Source organism: Carlito syrichta, unplaced genomic scaffold (genome assembly GCF_000164805.1).
Source record: "Carlito syrichta isolate Samal-C Ts95f unplaced genomic scaffold, Tarsius_syrichta-2.0.1 Scaffold305628, whole genome shotgun sequence".
NCBI classification, from domain to species: domain Eukaryota; kingdom Metazoa; phylum Chordata; class Mammalia; order Primates; family Tarsiidae; genus Carlito; species Carlito syrichta.
Window position 1 is genome coordinate 154620 of NW_007249724.1, and position 25398 is coordinate 180017.

General features: G+C 40.0%; 1 protein-coding gene across 11 annotated transcripts in view; it reads right to left on the reverse strand.

Annotated features, from left to right (window-relative positions):
- XPNPEP1 (X-prolyl aminopeptidase 1) overlaps positions 1-25398 on the reverse strand; it is a 59479-nt gene that overhangs the window by 30696 nt on the left and 3385 nt on the right. For 5 of the 11 annotated variants that reach the window (XM_021714336.1, XM_021714335.1, XM_021714330.1 and 2 more), the window contains exons 2-4: positions 22849-22854; positions 20357-20439; positions 12275-12399 (exon numbers count right to left, since the gene is read on the reverse strand). Coding sequence is in view for 8 of the 11 variants with exons in the window: in XM_021714330.1 (XP_021570005.1) it covers positions 12275-12399; positions 20357-20439; positions 22849-22854 (214 nt within the window). In the remaining 3 variants the exon portion in view is untranslated. Of the gene's footprint in view, positions 1-12274; positions 12400-20356; positions 20446-22848; positions 22855-25398 lie in introns of all 11 variants that reach the window. The other 6 variants (XM_021714337.1, XM_021714328.1, XM_021714331.1 and 3 more) reach the window with 2 other exon arrangements.

Genomic DNA, 25398 nt, shown 5'->3' on the forward strand with positions numbered 1-25398 from the left:
CTCGAGGCTGCGGTGGCCGGGAGTGGCCACTGCACTCTAGTCTGGGTGACAGAGTGAGACTCCAACTCAAAAAAAAAAAAAAAAAAAAAAACAGTACTCTGTTCAAGCCTCCATCATCTCAACCTGGCCACTGCCTCTACAATGCACTCTGCACGCACACTCGGAGTGAACTTTTCAAAATGTTGATATATATATCTATATACTATAGGTATTAGTATATATATATACTAATACCTATACATCGACACTTTGTAAAGCCCACTCCAAGTGTGCAATACCTATTATAAACTCTAAAATTTGTCATACCAAAACTACCTCCTTAGACCCCCTCCAATGGTGTCCTATCATATTTAAAATAAAGTCCAAACTCTGGCCCAGTCCCCAGGTCACCACAAGATTGGACTCTGCTGTCCTCTTGGAGCTCTCCTCCCACTCACAACACTCCAGTCACATGGGCCTCCTTTCTGCTCTTTGCAAATCCTGAACTCATTCCCTCCTCAGGGCCTTTGCACATGTTCTTCCTTGCCCCCATAAAAGTCTCTCTTATCATGACATAACTAGCTCCTCATCACATTTCAGGTCAAATGTCACTTCCATAAAGAAGCCTACCTGAACTATCCAGCTAAAATAGTCACCCAGCTACTTCTAACTCTCTGTATAGCACATTTTCTAGATGTTTCTCTTCTTAATGAACTTTTAACATTTTTATTATCTTGTTTCTTCCTCTCCCCATCCCCCAGAATATAATTTCCATAAGATCAGGTGTTTGTCTTATTTGTCACTGTCCCTGTACACAGCACAGGTGACACAAAATAGGCCCTCAACTAGCATTTGCATTATAAATGAACAAGCTGGAGATATGAACCTTTTTCCCTCCACCCAGTTAAAACATCAACCATCTCTATGAAGATGGAGGAAAGCACCAGGAGCCAAGGAATGTAGGTGGTCTCTAGAAGCTAGAAAAGAGAAGGAAATGGACTCTCCCCCAAACTTCAGAAATAACGTAGTCCTGCTGACCCATTTTAGACTTCAGACCTCCAGAACCAGAAGACAATAGATTTGTTTTAAGCCACTATGTTTGTGGTAATTTGTTCCAGTAGTGGTAGGAAACTAATACGTTATCTAATAGGAAAAAGATCACAAGGTATTACAAATGGGGTTTCACCACGAACACCTCAGGGTACAGGCAGGTAAACACAACAAGGAAAGCAGGACAAGGGGTTGTCTTTCCTAAAGAAAGCAGTTCGTACTCAGCTCTGATTTCTGTCCTGCTGAAAGGCAGGCCACATGTTGCCAACCTTCAATACCTCAGAAATAGCTAGAAATGTATGTGTTCACGAGATATGATACAATTTTTAAGTGCCAGGATCTAATTCAAACAATATAAATAACACATTGCCAAATAAAGCACATATATATTTTTTTAAGCAGTAGTTATCTCTCAGAATCAAGCTCAAAAGCACCTCTTCCATGAATCTTTCTGACCCACTCCAGCTTTCAGATGTCTCCCACATCTCTGAATTTTACAGGGCCATCCATGTTGACATTTATCCATGCCCTGCCTTGGGTAATGACAATAAATAATAGTGACTAAGACTATTTAGTCAGTATTATTTATTAATGTCTCAAAACTTGCCAATAACTATATTCATTTCCTCTCATCCTAATTCCAATAGCAGCTCTGGAAGGTAACATCCTCCCCATCTACAGATGAAAAAAATAAGGCTTAGAGACATAAGCTACTTACTTCCCCAAGGCACCACCACAGTAAACAGCAGAGCCAAGGTCTGAGCTCAGGTCTGACTTTTAAAAGACCTCACTCTTGCCATGTTGCCAAGCAACCTCTTCTAATTTTATACAGAGGTTGTGCACATCTAGTCTGCACAACTAGATTATAAACTCTGAGGGAACAAGGAATGTGAGGTGTGCCCCACACTGAACTCTACCTTCATCAGACACATTAACAGACGTCTCCCACAACCAGGAGTCAGACCTCTGTTCAAGCCAGGTCAACCTTACACTCAACTTCCTCATCAGTAAAATGGGGATGAGAATAATGGCTGCTTTAGAGGGTTGAGGTGTGACCTAAAGCAATTAGCACAAGCTAAATATGTGATGAACTGCAGAACTTATTACTATGCACCAGTAATGGGCTACACTCAATAGGAAACGTAAGAAACTACCGTCCCAGGGAAATCAGTCAGTCAAATTAGACAGATATTCTATGAAACATTAACATGAATAAACAGCCACATAAACTATGCTGAATATGCAGCATTGTATTTACTACAGTTTAAAGGATACACACTCAGATCTGCTTTAATCCATCAGGCCAAGCTCACAGGTTGGACCCGGCCCACCATGGACAAGTGAGAAGGGACAGGAGGACAATCCAGAGAGGAGGAAAAGGTGTAAAAAGTTTCAGAAGCAAGAAACAAGAGGTCTATGGGGAGGCAGAAAGCCAATTCGCCTAACAGCAGGAAGTTCAAGCAAGTGTCTTCTTAATAAAAAGGCAGTAAGAAGACAAATCGTCAAAGACCTCAAATATCACACTAAGAGGCTTGAACTTTATCCTGCAAGTTCTAGAGTAACACCAAAAGTTGAAGAGGGCGTGACGATATGACCAGAGCTGTGTTTTAAGAAGTGTGGTCAATATGGGCCAGGCAGATGGAACAGGGCAAGTAAGGTTGATGGCTGACTGCCAAGAGACACATGACTATAAGCTGCTAGAGCCCACGTCAGGATGACATCTTTCTTCCTCTTTGACTCCTCACTCTCTTAAGCCATAGCCTAACTCGATACCTCACATATATCAGGTTCTCAACAAAAATGAAACTGAATGGCTATCTGTCCATAGAAAGTACCAAAGGTTAGATTGCAAATAACGATATGGCTCTTTGTTCCCAAACACTAAGGTAACTCCCAGTCTTTGACAATTTTTCTTCTCTCCTACATGAAACCAAGTCAGGTATATGGGAAAAACAGATATCCAAAGACTCACGTTTCTTTCTTAGTGTAAAAAAGTGGCTGTCCAGCCAAGTCTTCATTTCCCAGGACCCCTTGCATCAAGGTGGGGTCTGAGTCAGGGCTATTAGAAATGAATGTGCCCTCTCCAAACTCTTTCCCCTGTCACCAGCTATAATGGCAGTACAATGAGATGGAAAGAGTCTGGATCCTTGAATCACATTTCCTCCAGGTGGAGGAAAACTCTCTCACCAACAAGGAACACTCACTCTGTACTGCTACATGAACAAGAAACAAGAAATAAGGCTTCACAATACCAAACCACTGAAACTTTGGGATGTGTTGCACAGCTAACATTATTCCAACACAATGTATAAAATCACTCGTATTAAAGTCACTATCCCCACCCCAGGAGAAAGCCTGTTTAAGAAATACAAAACAAAACAAAACAGGAAGCCGACTCCAGGAGGAATGGAGTAGGGTCCAAGAGTTTAGGGAAATCTGATTCATGTTTTTCAGAAGGAGGAACCATAAACAAAGCCAAAAACTCATGTTGGCAGAGTCAAGGGCTGATAAAACATCACCTTTTGACTAACCCAACTCCAAGGGCATAGCATGGGATCTTAAAATAGGGAGGGTGAGGAATTAGGATTTCTAAAAAGCAGTACTGGCACAGCTCTGGCTCCAACCAATGATTCTCCTAGCTTGGGGCCAGTAGTACCCACAAATCCCAATGTTTGACTTAGGACATGAAAGCATCCAGATTACCAAAGAGAATGGACAATTCCTTGCTGTAAAAGTCCCCCTGGGTCCAAACTCATTAAGACCACAACCCTTCTTCTGAGTTTAGAAAGAAGAAACCCTCAAAGTTACAGAAGACAGAGAGAAGCAAACCAATGGTGTGCCAAGTCCTTGCGTAATTATGCATCTGAGATACGTTTTCTCTCTAGCAGAGAACAGTGTGTGGGTGTATGTATTTGTGTTTTGGAAAGTACACAAAGGAAGGAATTCAAGATTCCCCTTCACTCCTCCAACACCCTCCCTGCCCCACCCATAGGAGAAGTTCCATCAACCTTGAATCTAGCCTGAAATGAAACAATTAGGAACAAGAGTTTCAGTGAACAAACAGCAGCCACTCTGTTACTGAGGAGGCTGCCTTGGTAGGTCATACACAAAGCCAACCCTCCTTGTTCTCACAATCCCAAAAAGGACCCAGAGTCCCACTTAATACAGTTACCCCAACTATGCTTCTTGTCTTCACAGGAACTGAAACAAGGAACTCACTTCTTTAAGCTGGCACCACAAATACTCTCGGGCTCCAAACCTCCCAATTCCCTCTGCCACCTCCTGCAAGGTCCACAATTAGCCCAGGTTCTCCTGCTTCTCCTCTAAGTCCTTCCCCTCTTCACTACTCCTGATGCCAGTCAGTACCCAAGTCCAGGTCCTCTTTACCTAGACTCTGAGATCTTCTAAGAGGTTTCTCAGTTCCCAGTGTCTCCCTTCTCCAATCCATACTAAACACTGCTCCCCAATCATGTGACTCTTTTGTCCAAAGACCCTTAACGGGCCCCTACTACCTAACAAAAACCTAAACTCCTGACTCTGGTGATCAAGGCCACTCATGACTAGTCATGGGTAGCTCATTGGTGGCCTTGACCAGGCCCCTACTTTTCTTTCTCCTTCAAGCTTACCGTCATGCATGTGCCTCTACTTCCACAGATTTGTTCATGGTATTCTTATAGAGCGCCCCCTATTTCCATGCATCCAAATTCTACCTGTTCACGCTCCAATTTAAATGTTACTTCCTCCATGAAGCCTTTCTTAGACCTGCCAACTTAAAATATTCCCTCTCACCTATGAAGTCAGCCCACACTTTATGTAAGTTTGTGCTGTCCATCATAGTAGCTACCAGACACATGTGGATACTGAGCACTTGAAATGTGACTAGTGTGACTGAGAAACAGAATATTTAATTATAGTTAATTTGATGTCACCTTAATTAATTTAAATATAAATTTTAAAACTGATACTCATGATTCCATTATTGGAAAATGTAAAGTATGTTTACTTAGAGCATCTTGGGTATGTGAGTCTACTTTTTCAACTGTAAATTTTATGAAATCTAAATATAGATCAAATATTTCTAATGAAAATTTCACATTCAAATCGAAATTTCTGTAAATATAAAATATATACCATATCTGAAATCTTAGTATAAAAAAGTAATGTAAAGAATTTTATTAATTTTTTTTATAATGATGATATGTAAAAATGGTACTATTTTTAATATATGAGGGGAGACCCAAAAAAAATCAGAATTATCTTTTGGAAGGTAGGCCCCTTGTAGTACACTTGGAATTTGTTCCTCAGGAGCAAACAGTCAACCAAAGTTTTAACCTGGAAGTTTTGAGAGGGTTGAGATGGCTGAAATCCCAAATTGTAGCAAACAGGTAACTGGTTCTTCCACCGTGATGATGCACCTACCCATACCACCCACGCTGAGTACTCGGCAGTTTTTGACCAAAAATGGCATGACCCCCCCATACCCCACACTCCCTTTTCACCCAGCCTCTCCCCAAACTACTTATTTTTGTTTCCCCGGATGAAAAACTCCTCAAAGGGAAACATTTTGCCAATATGGGACAGGTGAAACCAAAAACCACAGAAGCACTAAAAGGCATCAAAACTGAAGAATGCAAAAACTGTTTCAAGCAGTGGAAAAAGCGTCTTGATAGGCATATTGCTTCAAACAGGGTACTTTAAAGGTGATCAAAGTTTAAACGTATAAGAGTAAATACACAATTTTTAATACATAAATCCCAGGATTTTGGGGGTCCCCTCTCATATTAGATTAATAAGATATAATTAAAATTAATTTCACTGCCTTTACTTTTGATAACCTGGCTATGAAGTCATTTACAACTACATGTGCAGTTCCCATATTTCTAGTAGTCAATGCTGATGAAGTCCTCTCCTATGACATTTACCAGTATCTTTTTGTGTGAGCATTTATGACTGTGGCTTATCTACTCCTTAATCTCTTTAAAGGGAATCTCATTCATCTCTATAATAGCTATATTAACAATAACACCAAAAATAGCAGCTAATATATGAGATTTATTAGGTCACAGACACAATTTAAGCATTTACATCTGTAGCATTAACTCATTTAATCCTGAAAATAGCCTTATGAGGTGGATACTATCACAAATTGCTTTTTAGAATGGAGACACTGAGACCCAGAAAGTTTAACTGACACTTAACAATTTGAGGTAATTTGCCTGAGGTCAAGCAACTAGTTAGTGGCAAATCTGGCATCTGAAACCAGAGTCTCGAGAGCCCATATGCTTACCTACATGCTAACCACTTGCCTTCTGGATTTGCCCCAGGCCTGACCCTGAGCAGGCAGTCAGAAAACATGTGCCAAAAAACAAAACACAACTTCCACCATATGTGCAAGACAGACAGCTAAACTAAGCAATAGAAATGACTTAAAGATTATAAAAGAAAGCTGGGCTCGGTGGCTCAGCCTGTAATCCCGCACTTTGGGAGGCTGAGGTGAGTGGATTGCCTGAGCCCGCGGGTTCGAGACCTGCCTAGGTAACTTGGTGAGACCTCATCTCTACAATAAATCAAAAATTAGCCAGGCGTGGTAGCGTGCGCCTGTAGTTCCAGCTACCTGGAAGGCTGAGGTGGAAGGATCGCCGGAGCCCAGCAGGTTGAGGCTGCGGTGGCCGGGAGCGTGCCACTGCCCTCCAGCCTGGGCGACAGAGTGAAACTCCAACTCAAAAAAAAAAAAGATTATAAAAGAAAATAAGCAGGGGGCTGGTGAAGGCAGAAGGACAGTAAGAGAACAAGACTATAAGTTTGTGGTGTTTAAAGAGTGACTTCTGCAATGAGAGCAACAGCCGATGTTGCACAAGCTTGAGGTTTTGTGTTTTCAGGATGTTGCTAGAAAACACATTCATCAAGGATTTGTTTCTTCATGTAGGGAAGAGTCATTCAATTCTGATATTCCAGGATCACTAGCAGGAGAGGAAGAGCTGAAGGAAACTCTGGAACATCCCCTGTGGTTTGGCCAGCCTCACTGCCACTCCGAAAAGGAATTACTTTTGAGTGTATTAGGCCACACCTAATATTAAAGACAGAACATTTTTAAAAATCAGTCAGGGTATCCAAAAATCAGTTTTATGATGACAGAAAGAAGAGAACTCAGGACCAAGTATCAAGATAAACTCAGCTTGGCTTGGCTGCAAGAATGTTTCCTACTAGTAATCATACAGATAATATCCGAACTGCAGGCAAAAGAAAATCGACACTGAAATACAAGGACTACAAAGATTCTAAGACACCTTTAACCAGAAACCTTCAACTGTTAATTCGAGTAACACTAAAAGGTGAAATCTTTCTGTAGAATGAGGCTTCCCCAGGAATGAAGGTTCGCAAATATAGTGGAGCTATCAGGAGTCTTTATCTAGGACTCCATGACAGCATGTGAGAACACATTCAGAGGAAAGCCCCACTTTCAAACAACAGTGTCAGGGAACGAACAGACCATACCAAACCAACTGCTACATTGTATGCTCCAGTCACAGAAACCACCAACCTTCTCAATACTGAGATAGGGTGACTGCAATCAAATCAGCCTAGGCCAACCAACCAACACTTGAATGGCAACAGTGAATTCAGCAGAGAATCCATGTGACCTAAAGCCCAAGGCCAAAAGCTGAGGCCTGGAACTGACAAGAAGCAAGGAAGAGCTCATCAAAGGGGCCCAAACAGAAGAAAAAAGAAATCCTTGAGAACAAGGCAAGGGTCTGTCCTTCTTAAATTGGGGGCAGAGTGGAAGATGCCTTGCTCCTCTGCTACTATGACTCCTACCATAATTCAGGTCCAAGCCATGTTGGTCAGCCTTCTTACTCATGTAGTCCTTAGTCAAGATGAATACTTTGGTTCCAGTGGGAAACAGATGAATGGAAGGATTTCATTACCAAACCTCCACCAGTCTTTCCTCACCTGCCTACTGCCTACTCAGTCTAACATTAATGTGCCCAGCCTCCACTGCTTTCTCACATGCCACTACCCCCTTTGCAGCTTGTTCTCCTGCTTTTCCTATACTCAGCCAGGTTGAACATCCAGTCTAGTGCTGAACACACCTTATGCTCTCTCACCTCCTCTTTCATCCACCTCTAAATGCAAGACCCATCAAGGTATAAAAAGTGCTACTGTGGAACAATAGACAAAGGCATTCCACAGAACACTAGAGTTCCCTACCTCATTCCTGAGATGACTAGGAGAATTCCATGGACATTTAAATCTGGTAAATGCTGAATACTTTATCCTCTCCTTAGAGGTATTCGGTGCACATCAATATATTAAAGGCCCTGAGAAGTCCTACAGTTAAGAAACTGTCAAATGGGTAAAGGACTTGAATGGACATTTCTCCAAAGAAAATATACAAATGGCCAACAAGCATATGAAAACATGATCCTCGTCACTAATCAATAGGCGATGCAAATCTAATCTACAATGAGATATCACCTCACATCCACTAAGATGATCACTAACAAAACAAAAAATAGCGAGTGTTGGGGAGAATGTGGAAAAAATGAAACCCTGTACACTATCAGTAGGAATGTAAAATAGCACAGTTGCTATAGAAAACAGTATGGAAGTTCCTCAAAAAATTAAAAATAGAATTTCCATATGATTTGGCAATCTCACTTCCAGGTATATATCCAAAAGAACTGAAAACAAGATCTCAAAGAGATAAATTTGCAAGCCCATGCTCACTGCAGCATTATTCACAGTAGCCAAGATATGAAGTAAACTAAATGTCCACCAGCAGATGTCCAGATGCAGAAACCATAATACCTGCACATAATGGATAATATTCAGTCTTAAAAAGAAAGAAATCCTGTTCTATGCTACAATATGGATAAGATTTAAGGACACTGTGCTAAGTGAAATAAGCTAGTTATAAAAAGACAAATACTGCATGATTCCAGTTACATGCAGTATCTAACATAGTCAAATTCTTAGAAACACAAAGTAGAATGGTGGCCAAAAGGAGAGAGAAGAGAAACCTGGAGGACTTGTTTAATGTGTATAGAATTTCAGTTCTGCAAAATGAAAAGTTCTAGAAATCTATTACACAATAATGTGTGCATACAGTTAACTGCATATTTTTAAATGCTTATAATGGTAAGTTTCATGTTATATCCATTTTACCACAATTAAAAAAAACTGTTCAGCTCATTTCACTATTCTCTTGACCACAGAATACATTTTTTACAAAGCATCTTACAAGCCACAACAGGAATGCTATAGAATACAGTTTGGGGAACAATGTTCTAAATATCAAAGTATTCTAAATTTGACTTGAGTCTGTTGCCTCAAATCATCTGATCCCTTTGTTTATTCATTTCAGTCCTTTATTTGCTCCTGAGGACATCTGGGAAGGGACAGAAAGAAAGTCAGCTACAGTGGACATCTCTTAGGATCTTTGCTGAGCTCATGACAATACCCCAAACATCACAGAAGACTCCCATCACTCATGTCTGTACCACATGATGTCACACACACACATTCACACACACAGAGAGTAACCAGGAATGAACAGGAGGACCAACCTGCTACGCCAATTAAGCTCTTACCCAAGACTCTGGATCTGGGATTAAGGTTCTAGCTCAATCTGGTATCTTGATTCCCATCTAGGGGAATGGTTAAAAGGACTCAACCACAAGCAACCAAGGGTCTTTGCCTTGCTAGACTCTGGTGTGGCCACGTGTTCTTTGAGCTATGGCTGTCGCCATGCTTCCTGATAAAGATAAAGAAATGTAAATGTAGGAGTTGCCAGATTTATACTATCTACCCTGTCATATGAGAAAAGAGAAACTGATATGTGGCAAAAGCTGAAAACCCTGCCATCATTCTAGTTCTTTTCGAGGGCCAGCTGCATTCCTGCCCTCAGGTTCCACAAGACATCCCATCTGAGGCCCTAACATGTATAACTCTGAGGGTACCACCCACAACCTGAAGTTGTATCAATGCAGGAGCTCTGCCCCTAAACCCTTATAGTGTTTTTATTGCTCAAGGTACCTCAAGGCAGTTTCTGTTACCTGCAATTGAAAAATTCTAGAACCCCAACGTTATTTCCTGGTATTGCTTTTTACTTCCCTGGGCTATTGCCAGGGAAACTCACCGATTGTGTCTGAAAAGCTTCCCTGCTTCTCTGCCTTTGTTCCTACTAATACCCATACCTATATAACCCCTTCTCTCCTTTCCCACCCACTTCCTCTATTTACCCAAATTACACCCATCCTTCAAGATCCAGTTCAAATGTTTCCCCTGCACCAGGAGGCCCTCCATCATTCTCCCCTCTCACTCTCAAACTTCCACAGTCCTCTGACCCCATTTTCTTGATAGCACTTACCACATTCTACCTTGCAATACAGATATCTGTATGTACATGTTAACTGAAAGGGTTTAGTCTTTTTGCCTCAGCATAACCATTAGAAAGAGTTCAGACATTCTACTGCAGAACAAGCAGCCAATCCCATCCCATCCCCCTCAGCAAATTTTCAAATGCAAGACCAGGACAGCCCAACCATTCATGGTTTAGCATAATAATCTTTAGTAAATTTTTTGGTTCCTTGTCAAAGCTGAAGATCAAAGATCACCCCTTGGCTGGCCAAAGTCATAAAAGCAATAATATGCCCACCTTTGGTCAATGAGTTTGTGAGTTGCCAATATCTGAGTTTGTGAATTGCAAATGTCTAACAAGTCTCTTGCAGGAAACCCTCCCACCCCAGAGAAGATTTACCTCCCCAAGGTGAGGGAGGGAGCCAAAGCCAGGGTTAACCTAATCAGCCCTTTGTGACCTATTTAACATGAATAAACCCCACCATGGCAGCAATCATATGACTAACCCACCCGTGTGCCTGCTGTTTATCACCTGATGTCAGTATTTACACTTGCCTGCCCTTTTGTGATGACATGGAGCAGTCCACCACCCAATCACCTTAATGATCCTCCCCCATCTAGGGGAATGGTTAAAAGTAGCCATTGCCTTGCTAGACTCTGGTGTGGCCATGTGCTCTTTGAGCCATGCTTCCTGGCTTTGGCTCCCTCCCCCACCTTGGGGAGGTAAATCTTCTCTCTCCCTTCTCTTTCTCTCTGTAATGCTTTTTTTTTTTTTGAGTTGGAGTCTCACTCTATCACCCAGACTGGAGTGCAATGGCCGCTCCCGACCACCGCTGCCTCGACCTGCTGGGCTCCGGCGATCCTTCTGCCTCAGCCTTCCAAGAAGCTGGAACTACAGGCACGTGCTACCACACCTGGCTGATTTTTTATTTATTGTAGAGATGAGGTCTTGTGAAGTTGCCCAGGCGGGTCTCGAACCCGCGGGCTCAGGCAATCCACTCACCTCAGCCTCCCAAAGTGCTGAGATTACAGGCTGAGCCACCGAGCCCAGCCCGTAATTTACTTTTAAATAAACTTTTTTTTTAACCTTTGTGTGTTGCAATTCTTCGCATTTACTCGGATCTCTGGATTACCGGTGCCGTGCCTTCCCTCTCCCTTCACCTCTCCACCTCACCATCCACCTTCACCCTATTCGGATTCTAACATTAACTCCATCACTAAATTGTATGCTTCTTGAAAGCAAAAACAATTCTCATCTTTGTATCCTGTCTAATACCTAAGGTAGGTAGTACCTTGCACATAAGCAAAGGATGGAAAAAATGTATCTATAGATGACTTTATGGAAAAATAGCACTTTGTAACCACAATGAGTTTGGATATTCAATCCTGAATTCTTCTTTGTAACCCTATAGTACCATGACCACCGTGGAAGCACTTGCTGACCTGATCGCAGAATTATTTCATCCTTCTGCCCACCCGTCCTATTACATGAGGTCTCTACCTCACCAAACCCAACTCTCATGGATGATCAGAAGGGAGGCAGGGCAGACAATTTCTGCGAGGGACAGGACGTGGCAGATGAGATGGGATAGAATATGTCAGCAACAGAAAGGTCCAGGACTTCTGCCCCTTAATTTGCCCTAATTCTTCCACAGTTTATCGCAAGCTGGCTAAATTCATTTGGAAACAAGGAAGCCACGCCAAATGTATGAGCATTCAATGAGACCCTATTGGACACAAATCCCTATTGGGCACAGTTACTGGAAGATGTGCTTGGTTATGGGTTGACAGCTAGAATTTTACAAACACATTAGGGCTGGGGAGAAAGACTGAAAAGAAAGGGGAGGCTGATAAGCTCCATCACCAGCCCACCTCCACTCAGTACCTGGTGAGCATCTCCTGATGGGATGATGTAGGCCTGGATTGGTTCTGTCACATACTCAGAGCTCCTCATGGCTTGTCTCAGCTGCCTAAGCAGCTCCGAAGTCACCTTTGGAGGCATTCTGCTGTCTGCAACAATAGGAGAGTTTGTTCCAAAAGCAGTCTGCCCCTGCAGTTCAATGACCAGTTCAAACAGAGCCATACAAAGTGCCTTTCATATTCTGCTCACCTTCAGCTGCATCTTCAAACTGACCACCCCACCACCAGACGAAGCCCAAAGCTGCCAGAAACACTCATGTTTACAGTTATTAAATACTACTTCCAAACAGCCATTTGTGGCAAGAAAAGTTTAGCCACTAACCATTTCTAAATTGACTGGTTACCTCTTTCACTTCTAAGACTTTATTCTAAAGAGATAATTACACAAGTACACAAAAATATAGGTGTTTACTTATAGTAGTAAAAAATGGAAGAGCAATACATTATCAGTTAAATACACTATAATATATATAATAGTATACTATAATGTCCAGACACCACTGATGGATGAGTAAAAACAGATTATGAAAGAACACATCTGGATTGTTCTTATTTAAAACTGTGTATGTGCACATGCCAAGTGAAGTTTCCAGGAAAAAAAAAAACAGTCACCCAAGTGTTAATAGTGGTTACCTTTGGATAGGTAAATTAGAGTGATTATTTTCTTCTTATTATTATTTTTTCTGCTTTTTCAGTTTGCCTCAAAAGAAGTATGTTTTATAAACCTTTTGTTAAATAGTCAACCACAGATAGGGAGAAGAAAGATCAATCACTAGGAGCCAAAAGTCTTATGCTCTGGTGAATACCTGCTAATAACCAGCTGTACAAGGAAGAAGGGGACCAGGGCCTCAGTGCTCTGTGCTCTCCTCTCTAAAGTATGGTGGGTGTTTTCAAACTGAACCCCAAGAAATACCAGGGGTCCAAGGGAGTCTTTCATCCTAATAAAACCAGAGCTGGAGTCATCAGTTTTAAAAAATACAAAATAATAGAAATATGAAAATGTTAGGGACATTAAATATGGTCCTACTAGAAATTCTTAAACTCTCACAAATTTTAAGTAGTCAAAACCAAAAGAGCATTGCTTCCTAATAAGTACAAGAGACTCTACTTCTATGTGGTGAAGGCACAAATGATGCAGCTGACTTAACCACTTTAGCTGGTTCTCCAAAAAGTCCCTTTCTCAACAAATATCAATATCAGTTAATGTTCTGACAAACATCATAGCTATCATCCTATGGCTACACAACAAAACAACTTCACAAGAAACCAATTACAGAATAATGATCATGCATACTTTACTACATCCCACATACTGGCACAAAATTATACTATTAAAATTTGAAGTAGCATAATGAGTTTTTCCAACTCACTTTAATAGGCTTTATTTTTTAGAGCAGTTATAGGTTCACAGCTAGTTTGAGCAGAAAGTACAGAGAATCCCCATACACCAACTGCCCCAACACACCACAGCCTTCCCAACTATCAACATCCCCCACCAGAGTGATACGTCTGTTACAACGGATGAACCTACATTAACGCATCATTATCATCCAAAGTCTCTCTTGAGTTCACTCGTGGTGTTATACAGTCTATGGGTTTTTGACAAATGCATAATGACATGTATCCACCATTATAATATCATACATAGTACTTTCATTGCCCTAAAAATTTTCCATGTGCATACAGTATATTCATCTCTTCCCCCCTCCTCCAACCCCTAACAATAACTGATCTTTTCTACAATCTCCATAGTTTTGCCTCTTCTAGAATGTCATACAGTTGGAATCATGCAATATGTAGTCTTCAGATTGGCTTCTTTTACTTAGTAATATGCATTTAAGGTCCCTCCATGTCTTTTCATGGATTGATAGCTCATTTCTTTAGCCCTGAATAATATCCCATTGTCTAGAAGTACCACAGTTTATTTATCTGTTCACCTGCTGAAGGATATCTTGGTTATTTCCAAGTTCCAGTAATTATGAGTAAACATTCTATAAATATCTGTGTGTAGTTTTTGTGTGGACGTAAGATTTCAACTCATTTGTATAAAATGCCAAGGAGTATGACTGCTGGATTGGATGATAAGAGTTTGTTTAGTTGTGTAAGAAACTGCCAAACATCTTCGAAAGTGGTTCTATCATTTTGCATTTCCATCAGCAATGAATGAGTGTTCTTATTGCTCCACATCCTTGCTAGCACTTGATGTTATCAGTGTTTTGGAGTTTGCCATCTTATTTTTTAAACAAATTTAAAAAGACAACCAAAAACGTGCTAATGCACAATGCTGTAGGTAATGGAGAGTTAAATCGGGGCAATTATATCAGGTTATCTTCAAGGATTGACATCCTCTCTCTGTGGCTTATACCCTGCTGGTTATAAACCTTTTTATTGGTCCTTTTTCTAATTTAACATATCCATTTGCTTCTCCTCCTTTGCCAACATCAACACCTTGGGCTTGTTACGGCTATATCCAGTAGAACCCTATGAGGTACCATACTGATCTTAAGACTCACTGAAAGAGCACCCCACTCATCATCTGCAGTAAGGGCAACTTCAGCAATAGTTTCAGGGCACCACCTCGGGAGTCTCAGAAGAACAGACGTACTCACAGAGTCAATGGAAACCATCCTACTCATGAGTCAAGGACATTCATGTCCCTTGCTTTACAGTTCCTTCTGAATACTGTTCATTCTTTTCTTTTTCCTAAGAGAGACAGGGTCTTACTTTGTTGCCCAGGCTGGACTTGAATTCCTGGGTTCAAGCAATCCTCCTACCTCAGTTTCTAGAATAGCTGGGATTACCGGCACACACCACCATACCCAGCTGTCATTTCCTTTTGTCTAATCTACTGAACCTATAATTTCTCACCTATCAAAGAAAGAGGGATGAGAAGTATCTGGTCTGATCTAAGTTTATATGTCAGCACTTCCATTGGGTTCAAAATGAAGCCTACTGCGACCTCATGAGCTTGCCAGCATTAGGAATTTTACTCCGATATCTTCAGGAACTTCAGAATATATTTATCATGTTCTCAAACCATATTTCTAAACAAATTAGCATTCTTAAAAATAGTCAAGCAAAAATGAAGACTTCTTTAGGAGTAATATTTCAACCTTGGCTGCACATTAGAAATAACTGGGGAACTTCTGCTTTAGTTGGTCTGAAGTGCAGTCGGGCCTCTGGAATTTTAAAAAGCAAATATATGATACATTCTCATATACTCTCTTACAAGATCATTAATTCCCTTATAGAATTTGGCTTCTATTTAGGTACATTCTGACTTAGGATTTTGATGGCATTGACTAGGTTTTTAGTATTATAAACAATTACTAAAAATTCATCAATACTAAAAGTTCATCAGCTACTAAAAGTACATCAGTAAGGTCAACATAACCAATGGCAAGCAGAAAATCTTCAATCACATGCTCAAAACCTACAAAGGCAAAGTGGGTCTGGTCAAAGACATCCTCTGCTTACTTGTCACCATAACCCTCCCCTCGGCACCATATTCCAACCCCATCACTATCACATTCCTCCTCTTGACTAGAACCTTAGGCCTACTCAGAACCATCAGCAATACTCTACTAAAGTGGCATTTTCACACTTCCCTCCACAATGCCACCTGTCCCCATCACCACTCGAACACCTTCCCTCTTTCTTCTTCCTCATCCTTCATGCTTATCACATTTGATTGGTGTCCTTGGTCAAGTGCAGTCACTTCTTTATCACCAATATCAGACATGATGAAAGAACTCCCAATATCACAACTAACAATCAGGATGTGGTAAAGGACAGCAACAATAAAGGCAGAGAAGATAGCAACAAGCAGTGGCTGAGGCAATGGGCTGTGGCAATGGAGGCAGCTACCACTGAGATGAACACAGTGGGCAATGGTGGCTGAGGCAGCTGTGGCCACAAGAACAACAGGTGATGAAAGTAACTGAATGAATGGGTGAGCAGCCAGAGCTGAGGAGAGGACAAAACTGGTGCAAATATAAGTTCCAGCTATTGAGGTGGCAGCAGTTGAAAAGGCAGCCAAGATGGAGGAAGTAAAAGTCGTGGCTGATACTCATAGAGTAACTTTTGAGGAGCAAATGAGTTACTACATGTAAAACACTTAGAAACAGTGCCTGCCACATGGCAAATGTAAGTGTTTGCAGTTGAGTTAGGTACACAACTAACTCACCATAACTGCATCATGGTAAAAGGTGTATAAGATGTGCATACTGCTTCTCCTTAAGGCAAGGACCATGTCATCTCTTTATCCATGTCTCTAGTCTAACACCTAACATATACATATGCTCAAAGATAGGCTAAATGAATCCCACAACATTGTGTCTATAATCTTTTCAGATCTAACATAATAAACAGTGATGAATTTTCTGTGAAAGAATAAAGGTAGGATCTTAGAAAATGCTGTATTATAACATCTCATTCTACAACACATTACTTTTCAGAAATGTTAGAGACAGCCAAGAGCTAAGCACAGTGTGCAAGAAAGTGAGAAGCCAAGAGCAACAGGTCTAGTCCAAGATGAAACATTAGCCCATCAACTGCCAGACATGTTTAAATCATGTCTTAAAGAGAACGACTCACTTAAGTCGCTTGCGGATGCCGCAAGCATTTTCAAAATAAGTTCCCAAACCTTCAGCCTGCATCATATACTAAACTTTTTATTGACTGTACATGAAAAGTACACCATACTTACCTCAATGGGTGGCTAGGCAAATTAAACCTGATGACATGTGTGAAAGCCCCAGGCACAGCGTTTAATACACTGTAGGAGCTCAAGAAATATTTGAATCTGGATCTGAAACACCCGCTGAGATTCCCACATGTCTTGTTATAAGAATAGAAGGGGGTGGTTTACTCCAATTTCAGCATCTTAACACATGCACAGTTGCTCTACCAGCATCAATAGCCGTAGAGGTGGTAGTTCGTTTCTCTGTTCCACAGCTAAGGGAAAGCCAAGGGTTTTACATACATTAGTGGCTAATTCTCTCAATAACCCTCCAAGGAATGTTTCACTATTCCCATTTTACACATAAATAAACAAGGGTTAAAAGGAGTTAAGTACTTGCCCAAGTCAGCTGGATCATCAGGAACCAGGACCCAAGGTCTAGCCAATTCCCAAGTCTATGCTCTATTACACCATATTACCTAGGGGACATAATAGAGGCTTAAAGTGTTCTAAGACTAACAGAAGCAAAACAAGTGAGCTCCAGTTTCCAGCTGGCATCTACAACCTCAGACAACTGAAGCTCCCTAACCTCTATTTCCTCATACATTTAAAAAAAAAAAAAGTTATATTTCAACTCTAAATGTAATAATTTTATCACCTTTTTCTCTTTCTTTACTTCCTCTTTTTCCTATTTCTTTTTCCTCCTTCCTCCCCTGCCTCCTAATATGGACCAAAATGTGTTAGACATATATATTTTTTAAAGAAAAAGGACCTAAAATTGCATACAATTATAGCACTAATCTTCCAAAGACAGAATAGATAGGCATGGTTTCTTATGTTTTTCAAGGGATCAATGTTTTAGTCAGCTAAAAACGGTCTGGGTTCTCCTCAGTAGTACATAAAAAAGCACTGGCTTGCATAGGATAGAAATGCAGTAATACACCACTTTTCAAAATGCAGCCTTCTCCTCCTTGCACTGACAAAAGACTTTGGCAAAGTCTCAGGGACAAAAGACAGTTGCACTCTTAAACACCAACAGCAAACAGGTAGAGAACCAAATAAAAGACACAATCCCATTCACATTAGCCACAAAAAAAAAGAAAAGAAAAAGAAATACCTTGGTTTCCTAACCAGAGAAGTGAAAGACCTTTACAATGAAAAGTACAAAGCACTGCTCAAAGAAATACAAGAAGATGCAAACAAATGGAAAAATATTCCATGCTCATGGATAGGCGAATCAACATTGTTAAGGTGTTGATCCTACCAAACGCAATCTACAGATTCAGCACAATACTCATTAAATTACCAACATCATTCTCCTAAGACCTGGAAATGACAATACAGAAATTTATATGGAAACATAAATGACCACGAATAGCCAAAACAAACCTTAGCAGAAGAAACAAAGGAGAAGGTATCACACTTCCAGACTTTAAACTTTCCTATAAGGCTACAATAATCAAAACAGCCTGGTATTAGTACAAGAACAGGCATATGAACCAATGAAACAGGACAGAGACTCCGGAAGCAAACCTCAATTTCTCAACCAACTCATCTTCGACAAAGCCTCCACCAATAACCACTGGGGAGAGAAGAACCTATTCAGTAAATGGTGCTGGGAAAACTGGCTAACCATATGCAGAAGATTGAAATAGGACCCCCTACCTATCACCATACACAAAAATAAACTCTAAATGGATCAAAGACCTAAATGTAAAACCTCAAACTATAAGAATCTTAGAAAAAGTAGGAGACACCCTTACAGAAATCAGAATAGGCAACCAATTCCTGATCAAAACCCCAGGTATCCATGCCATAAGATATAAGATAGACAAGTGGGACCTCATTAAACTGAAAATCTTCTGCAACAAAAGAAACCGTCAAGAGAGTGGGGAGGCAGCCCACAGAATGGAAAAAAATATTTGCCAACTGTATATCTGACAAAGGCCTAACATCCAGAATCTACAAGGAACTCAAAAGTGCCGAAAGGAAAAAACAAACAGCCCCGTTAAAAAGCTGGGCAAAAGACACGAATAGACACTTCTCTAAAGAAAATATAGAGGAAGCCAACAGACACATGAAAAGGTGCTCAGCCTCACTAATCATCAGAAAAATGCAAATTAAAACCACATTGAGAAACCACCTAACCCCACCATCATTAATAAAACAAAAAAACAACAGATGCTGGCAAGGATGCAGAGAAAAGGGAATGCTTCTACACTGGTGGTGGGAATGCAAACTAGTTCAACTTCTACAAAAACACTGCAGCAATTTCTAAAAGAACTAGAACTTGACCTTCCATATGGCCAGCAATCCTCCTACTGGGAATATACGCAGAGGAATTCAAATCAATCTGCTAAAAAGATTACTGCACATGTATGTTTATTGCAGCACTATTCACAATAGCAAAAACATGGAACCAATCATGCTGCCCACTGAAACTGGACTGGATAAATAAATGTGGTACATATACATGACGGAATATTATGTAAACATAAAGAAGGACAAGCATATGGACTTTGCAGCAACTTGGGCAGATTTAGAGTCTATAATACTCAGTGATCTATCACAGAAACAAAGAACTGAAAACATGTTCTCACTCATAAGTGGACCCTGAACATTTACCATAATACTATAAAAAAGGGATTGGCAGTAGCGGGATACTGGCCAGGTAGAGGGTAAGGGCACATAACAACAAAAAAAGAACGTGACCTCAAACCAGGCAAAGTGGGGACCAGAGGGAGGCCTAAACTTCACCTGTATGATATCCACTTATACAGTGAATCCTGAATTGTACCCCACATCTTTAAAATAAAATATAAAAAATTTTAAAGATGCAGGTTTCTGGCAAACCATCAGACCACTAATCAGTTCTAGGGAGAAGGGATGGCCCAGAAACTTTTCCCAAAAAGGCTCTCCTAAATGCACACTCAATTTAAGAAGCACAATAATATATGATAAACCTTTCTCATTTCATAATATTACAATAAAGGTGGAAGCTAATTTCTCAGGTAACCAACAAAGGACTATATTAGAGATAGAGAACAAGATTAGAAAAATTGAACTAGCACATTTTCAATAATAACCTATCTCATCCATCACCACAAGAATGGGAAATGCAAAAATACTATAATTCTCTAACTTACTACCTTTAAAAAAAGTAGTAAATATAATGGAAACAGTAGCTGACGATCCAGGAAGTCAAAAAACAGAATGGCTTTTAATTTCCTGATAATCAATCCCCCAATCCTAGTTATGATCTATTACTAATTCTTTACCCTCTCTTCTCACCCAACTTGCAGTTGGGATGGGGAGATCTAAAATCCTTTCAAAATGTTCCATCTAATTTACAGACAAAATTATTACCTGTTTCCACACCTCCGTCTCCTAAGGGTATCACCTCGTTAGGTTCAATTATTCTTAAATTTCTCAGCTGAAAATCCTGGTGACTTGTCCTTTAAGAAAGAGAAAGAGCAGGATGTTGTAGACTTTGACCATAGTAAACGTGGCAAGGCTCAGTCAGAAAGGCCATTCACTTGACTTAGCAATTTTCTTACATGAGTCAGAAGAACTCTCACCCCAATATCAGTGGAATAAATAAAAGTTTTTCATGTAAAATTTTCAGGTGTAAAACCATGGCAGGCGAACCTTCTCAGATCTAGCTTCCAGTTCATAAATTCTCTTCAGCTATGTCTACTAGACTAAGAAGATTTTGTTTTCAGTGACTGTATTTTTCACTTGTACAGTTCTATTTGGTTCTTTTCTACATCTGCCTGTTCTTTCTTTATAGTATCCTATTCTTTCATTCTGATTTCTATTCCCTCTCTTTGTGTCTTCATCATTTTAGGCCTTTTTTTTATAACTTCTTTCAGACTTCCCACTAGAAAGTCTTAGGATAGTAATCTTCATGTTTGCTGAGTCTGCTCCCTCTCCCTCTAGGTGGCTCATTCCTTCTATACTTTGTAATCTTTTATTAAGAGTTTATCTTCAATAGAGACTAGTCATCTATGAGAATGAGACGTGTCCTAGTTTGTACAAACATTTCTGTCATAGATGTTCACTTCTGAGACTTTTACAATAATTTCTTAGCTAGATTTACATACAAGTTTCCTGTCTCCGTGTGGGGATTAGTCTATGCCCTGGAACCCAGGCATGAAGGCCTATATCTGCATCCGATCTACTTCCCAGGCTCAGGTTACTAATATATCATTCAGACTGTGATTTCCCTCTAAATTTCTGGTACTTTAGGATTTCTCTTTCTTCAAGTTCATTCACTCAACAAACATTTATTGAGAATCTTTCATAATCCAGGCCCTATTCTAGACACAACAGTGAACAAAATGGACAACATTCATGACATCAAGAAGTTTACCTGGGGCAGGATACAGGCATGGGAGGAAGATAGGGAAGAGAAGGCAACAGATGCAAAACAAGTACACAATATGTCAGGTAATAAGTACATGTTCTATGAAAAAAGGGAAGCAGGGCAAGTGGAAGAGAGCACTAGGGAGGTAAGGGGAAGGGTTATTTCATATAGGGTAGCCAGGAAAGGTTTCCCTGATGACACTTTAAAAGAAACCTAAAAAAAGTGAGGAGGCAAGCCATGTGATTGGCTAGGGGAAAAACATTCCACAAAAGGAGAATAGCAAGTGCAAAGATCATGAGACAGGAGTATGCCTGATACACCTGAGGAAAGCAAAAAGGTCAGTGCAGTTTGTGTGTGTCAGGGATAAGGAGGTAAGTGGTTAGGAGATAAGGTCAGAGAGGCATCAGACCTACTGTAGGCCACAGAAAGGATTTGAAATTTTACTGAGTTATGAAATTAAGGGCGATTAAACTATCATTTAGCCACATTTGGATGTGTTGGTAAAGACAGAGAAGTCTGCATTGACTTAGTCCACCAAATGGCCAGAACCAGAAGACTAGACATTTTCACTAATAACTCCAGGCCTGCTCTCATATGACTGCTACTTTAGTTTTACTGGACAGAATGAGATATTGTTAACCAGAGGAAGCACATTATTCTTTCATTAAAAAGACATTCCAGGCTGGACTTGGTGGCTCAGCCTGTAATCCCAGCGCTTTGGGAGGATGAGGTGAGTGGATTGCCTGAGGCCGCGGATTCAAGGCATGCCTGGGCAACTTGGCGAGACCTCATCTCTACAATAAATCAAAAAGAAAAAAAATTAGCCGGGTGAGATAGCGCAGGCCTGTAGTTCCAGCTACTTGGAAGGCTGAGGTGGAAGGATCGGGAGCCCAGCAGGTTGAGGCTGCAGTGGCAGGGAGCAGCCACTGCACTCCAGTCTAGGTGATAGAGTGAGACTCTAACTCACTCTAAAAAACAAAAGGACATTCCAGTATCTCTTATCTACATTATCTTGAAAACAAAAAAAATCCTAAATAATCGATAAGGCCAAATGTTCCTCAAGCATCTGCCCCCCCCAAATCTTGGAGAGGTGTATTCACTCTTTTTCTCTGATCTACTCTCTCAAATAAACTTTCTTTTCTTCTCCTGTTTCTTTCAACATTTTATTGTTTAATTTCTGAAATAAAAATCAAACTACATTTTTGTTATATGTCATTTTAACAAGTCTAAAAGTCTTTTCAATACAGAATAACTCAATATAGGTGTTTTAAAACTTCCTTTTCAAAAGCCATACATTTTATTATGGAGAGAAACAGCTCATCAGAAAAATACTTGGGTACATGGGCTATGGTTTTACATGATCTTAGAGCATAACCTCCAACTTAAAATTTCGACAACTAAAATATATAAATATTCCTCCTATCACAAAAAATAAATTAAATCTCATGGTTGGGAAAAAAAAAAAAAACAGAAATATTTGCTGAACCAAAACTTAACCCTGTCCTAGCCATAAAAACTTAGTGCCTAACCTGAACCCTAACCCTAAACCTAGCCCCAGGCCATTTCAAACCCTAACCTAACTCTAGCCTAACCCAAACATTAAACCTAACCTTAAATCCAGCACCAGCACTAGCCTTAACTATAGCCTTAAACTTAGCTCTGACCCTAACCATAACAGTAATCCAAGCCATATTCCTAAAACTAAACCTAATACTAGCCCTAACCCTGAGGAAAGTCCTAATCCTAACCATAATCTTAACTCTAATTTTAATTTTAACTCTAAACCTAAATCTAAAACTAGCCCTAATCTTATGATAATAACTAACCCTAACAAAAAATTTAAATTTAAATTTAAAAATCGACAAAAAATTAAAACTAATAAATACGTTCATCAAGAATGTAGGATACAAGCCAAGTGCAGTGGCTTACACCTGTAATCCCAGCACTCTGAGGCAGGAGGATTGCTTGAGCCCAAACGTTCAAGACCAGCCTAGGCAACATAGCAAGACTTTGGCTCTACAAAAAAAAAAAAATCAAAAAATTAGCCAAACATGGCAGCATGCACCTGTAGTTTCAGTCACTTGGGAGGCTGAGGTGGGAAGATCACCTGAACCCAGGAGGTTGAGGCTGCCACTGCAGTGGCTGTGATTATGCCACTGCACTCCAGCATGGGTGACAGGGTGAGACCCTGACTCAAAAAAAAAAAAAAGAAGAATGCAGGACACAAAATCAATATTAAAAAATCAATTTTATTTCCACACCCTTGCAATGAACAATACAAAAATTAAATTACAAAAAAAGTCCATTTATAATAGCATCAAAAATAATAAAATACTTAGAAATAAATTTAACAGAAGTGTAAACAGTAAAATGTATGATAACTACAAAAGATTGCTGAAAGTAACTAAAAAAGACCTAAATAAATGAAAAATATCCCATGTTCATGGATTGGAAGATTTAATATTGGTAAGATGGCAATATTTCCCAAACTGATATAGAGATTCAATGCATTCCCTGTGAAAATTCCAGCTGGCTTCTATGCAGAAATTGGTAAGCAGATCCTTAAATCCATATGGAAATGTAAGGGATCAAAAATAATCTCAAAAAAGACCAGTCTTAAAAAGAACTCACCCTTCCCAATTTCAAACCTAAATATAAAACTATTGTAATCAAAACAGTGTGATACTGGCATAAAGATAGACTTATAGAGCAATAAAATAGAATTAAGAGTTAAGAAATAAACTCTCACATTTACTGTCAACTGTAGCCTGTTCAACAAATGGTGCTGGGACAACTGGATTATCTATACACAAAAGAATAAACTGAACACACCTCACACCATGTACAAAAATTAACTCAAAATAGATCAGAGACATGAATAAAGAACTAAAGTATAAAACTCTTAAAACACAGGCATAAATCTGCCTGACCTGGATTAGGCAATGATTTCTTAAGACACAACATCAAAAGCACAAGCAACTAAAGAAAAAAAACAGGGGCAACCCCTCTGGGTCCCCTCTCACTGTGGGAGCTTTTCTGTTCTCTCAATAAATTCTGCTTAAAAAAAAAAACAAAAAAAAAACAGACTTTATCAAAATTAAAAACTTTTGTATTTCAAAGGATACTATCAAGAAAGTGGAACAACCACCCACAGAATGGGAGAAAATATTTGCAACTCTGGTAAAAATCTGGTATCCAGAATACAAAAAGAACTATTACAACTCAACAATAAAAAGAAATGTAACCCAATTTTTAAATGGGTTAAGGATCTGAATAGTTTTCTGGTGAAGGTATACAAATGGCCTAGAAGCATATGAAAAGATGCTCAACATCATTCCGTCAATAGGGAAATGCAAATCAAAGCAATAAGATACCACTTCACACCCACTACAAAGGTTAAGAAAGACTGATAATAATATGCATTGAGTGAGAATGTGGAAAAATTCCCTCAGACAATGCTGGTGGGAATGTAAAATGATGTCATGGCTTTGGAAAACAGTATAGTGGTTCCTTAAAAGATTAAACACAGAGTAACCACATGACCCAGCAATTCCACTCCTAGATATATATACTTAAGAAAATTTAAAACATATATACTCATAAAAATTTGCACACAAATGTTCATAGCTGCATTATTTGTAATAATCAAAAAATAGGAACAACCCAGATTTCCATCAAGTGGGAATGGATAAATAAAAGTGGTCTATCCATACAATGGAATACTAGTTGGCAATAAAAACAAATCACATCTACACCACAGGTAAAACTTTAAGCCAGGCTCAGTGGCTCAGCCTGTAATCCCACACCTTTGGGAGGCTGAGGTGAGTGGATTGCCTGAGCCGCGGGTTCAAGACCCAGCAGGGCAACTTGATGAGACCTCATCTCTACAATAAATCAAAATGAGCCGGGCGTGGTAGCATGCGCCTGTAGTTCCAGCTACCTGGATGGCTGAGGCAGAAGGATCGCCGGAGCCTAGTAGGTCAAGGCTGCGGTGGCTGGGAGCGGCTACTGCACTCCAGTCTGGGTGACAGAGTGAGACTCC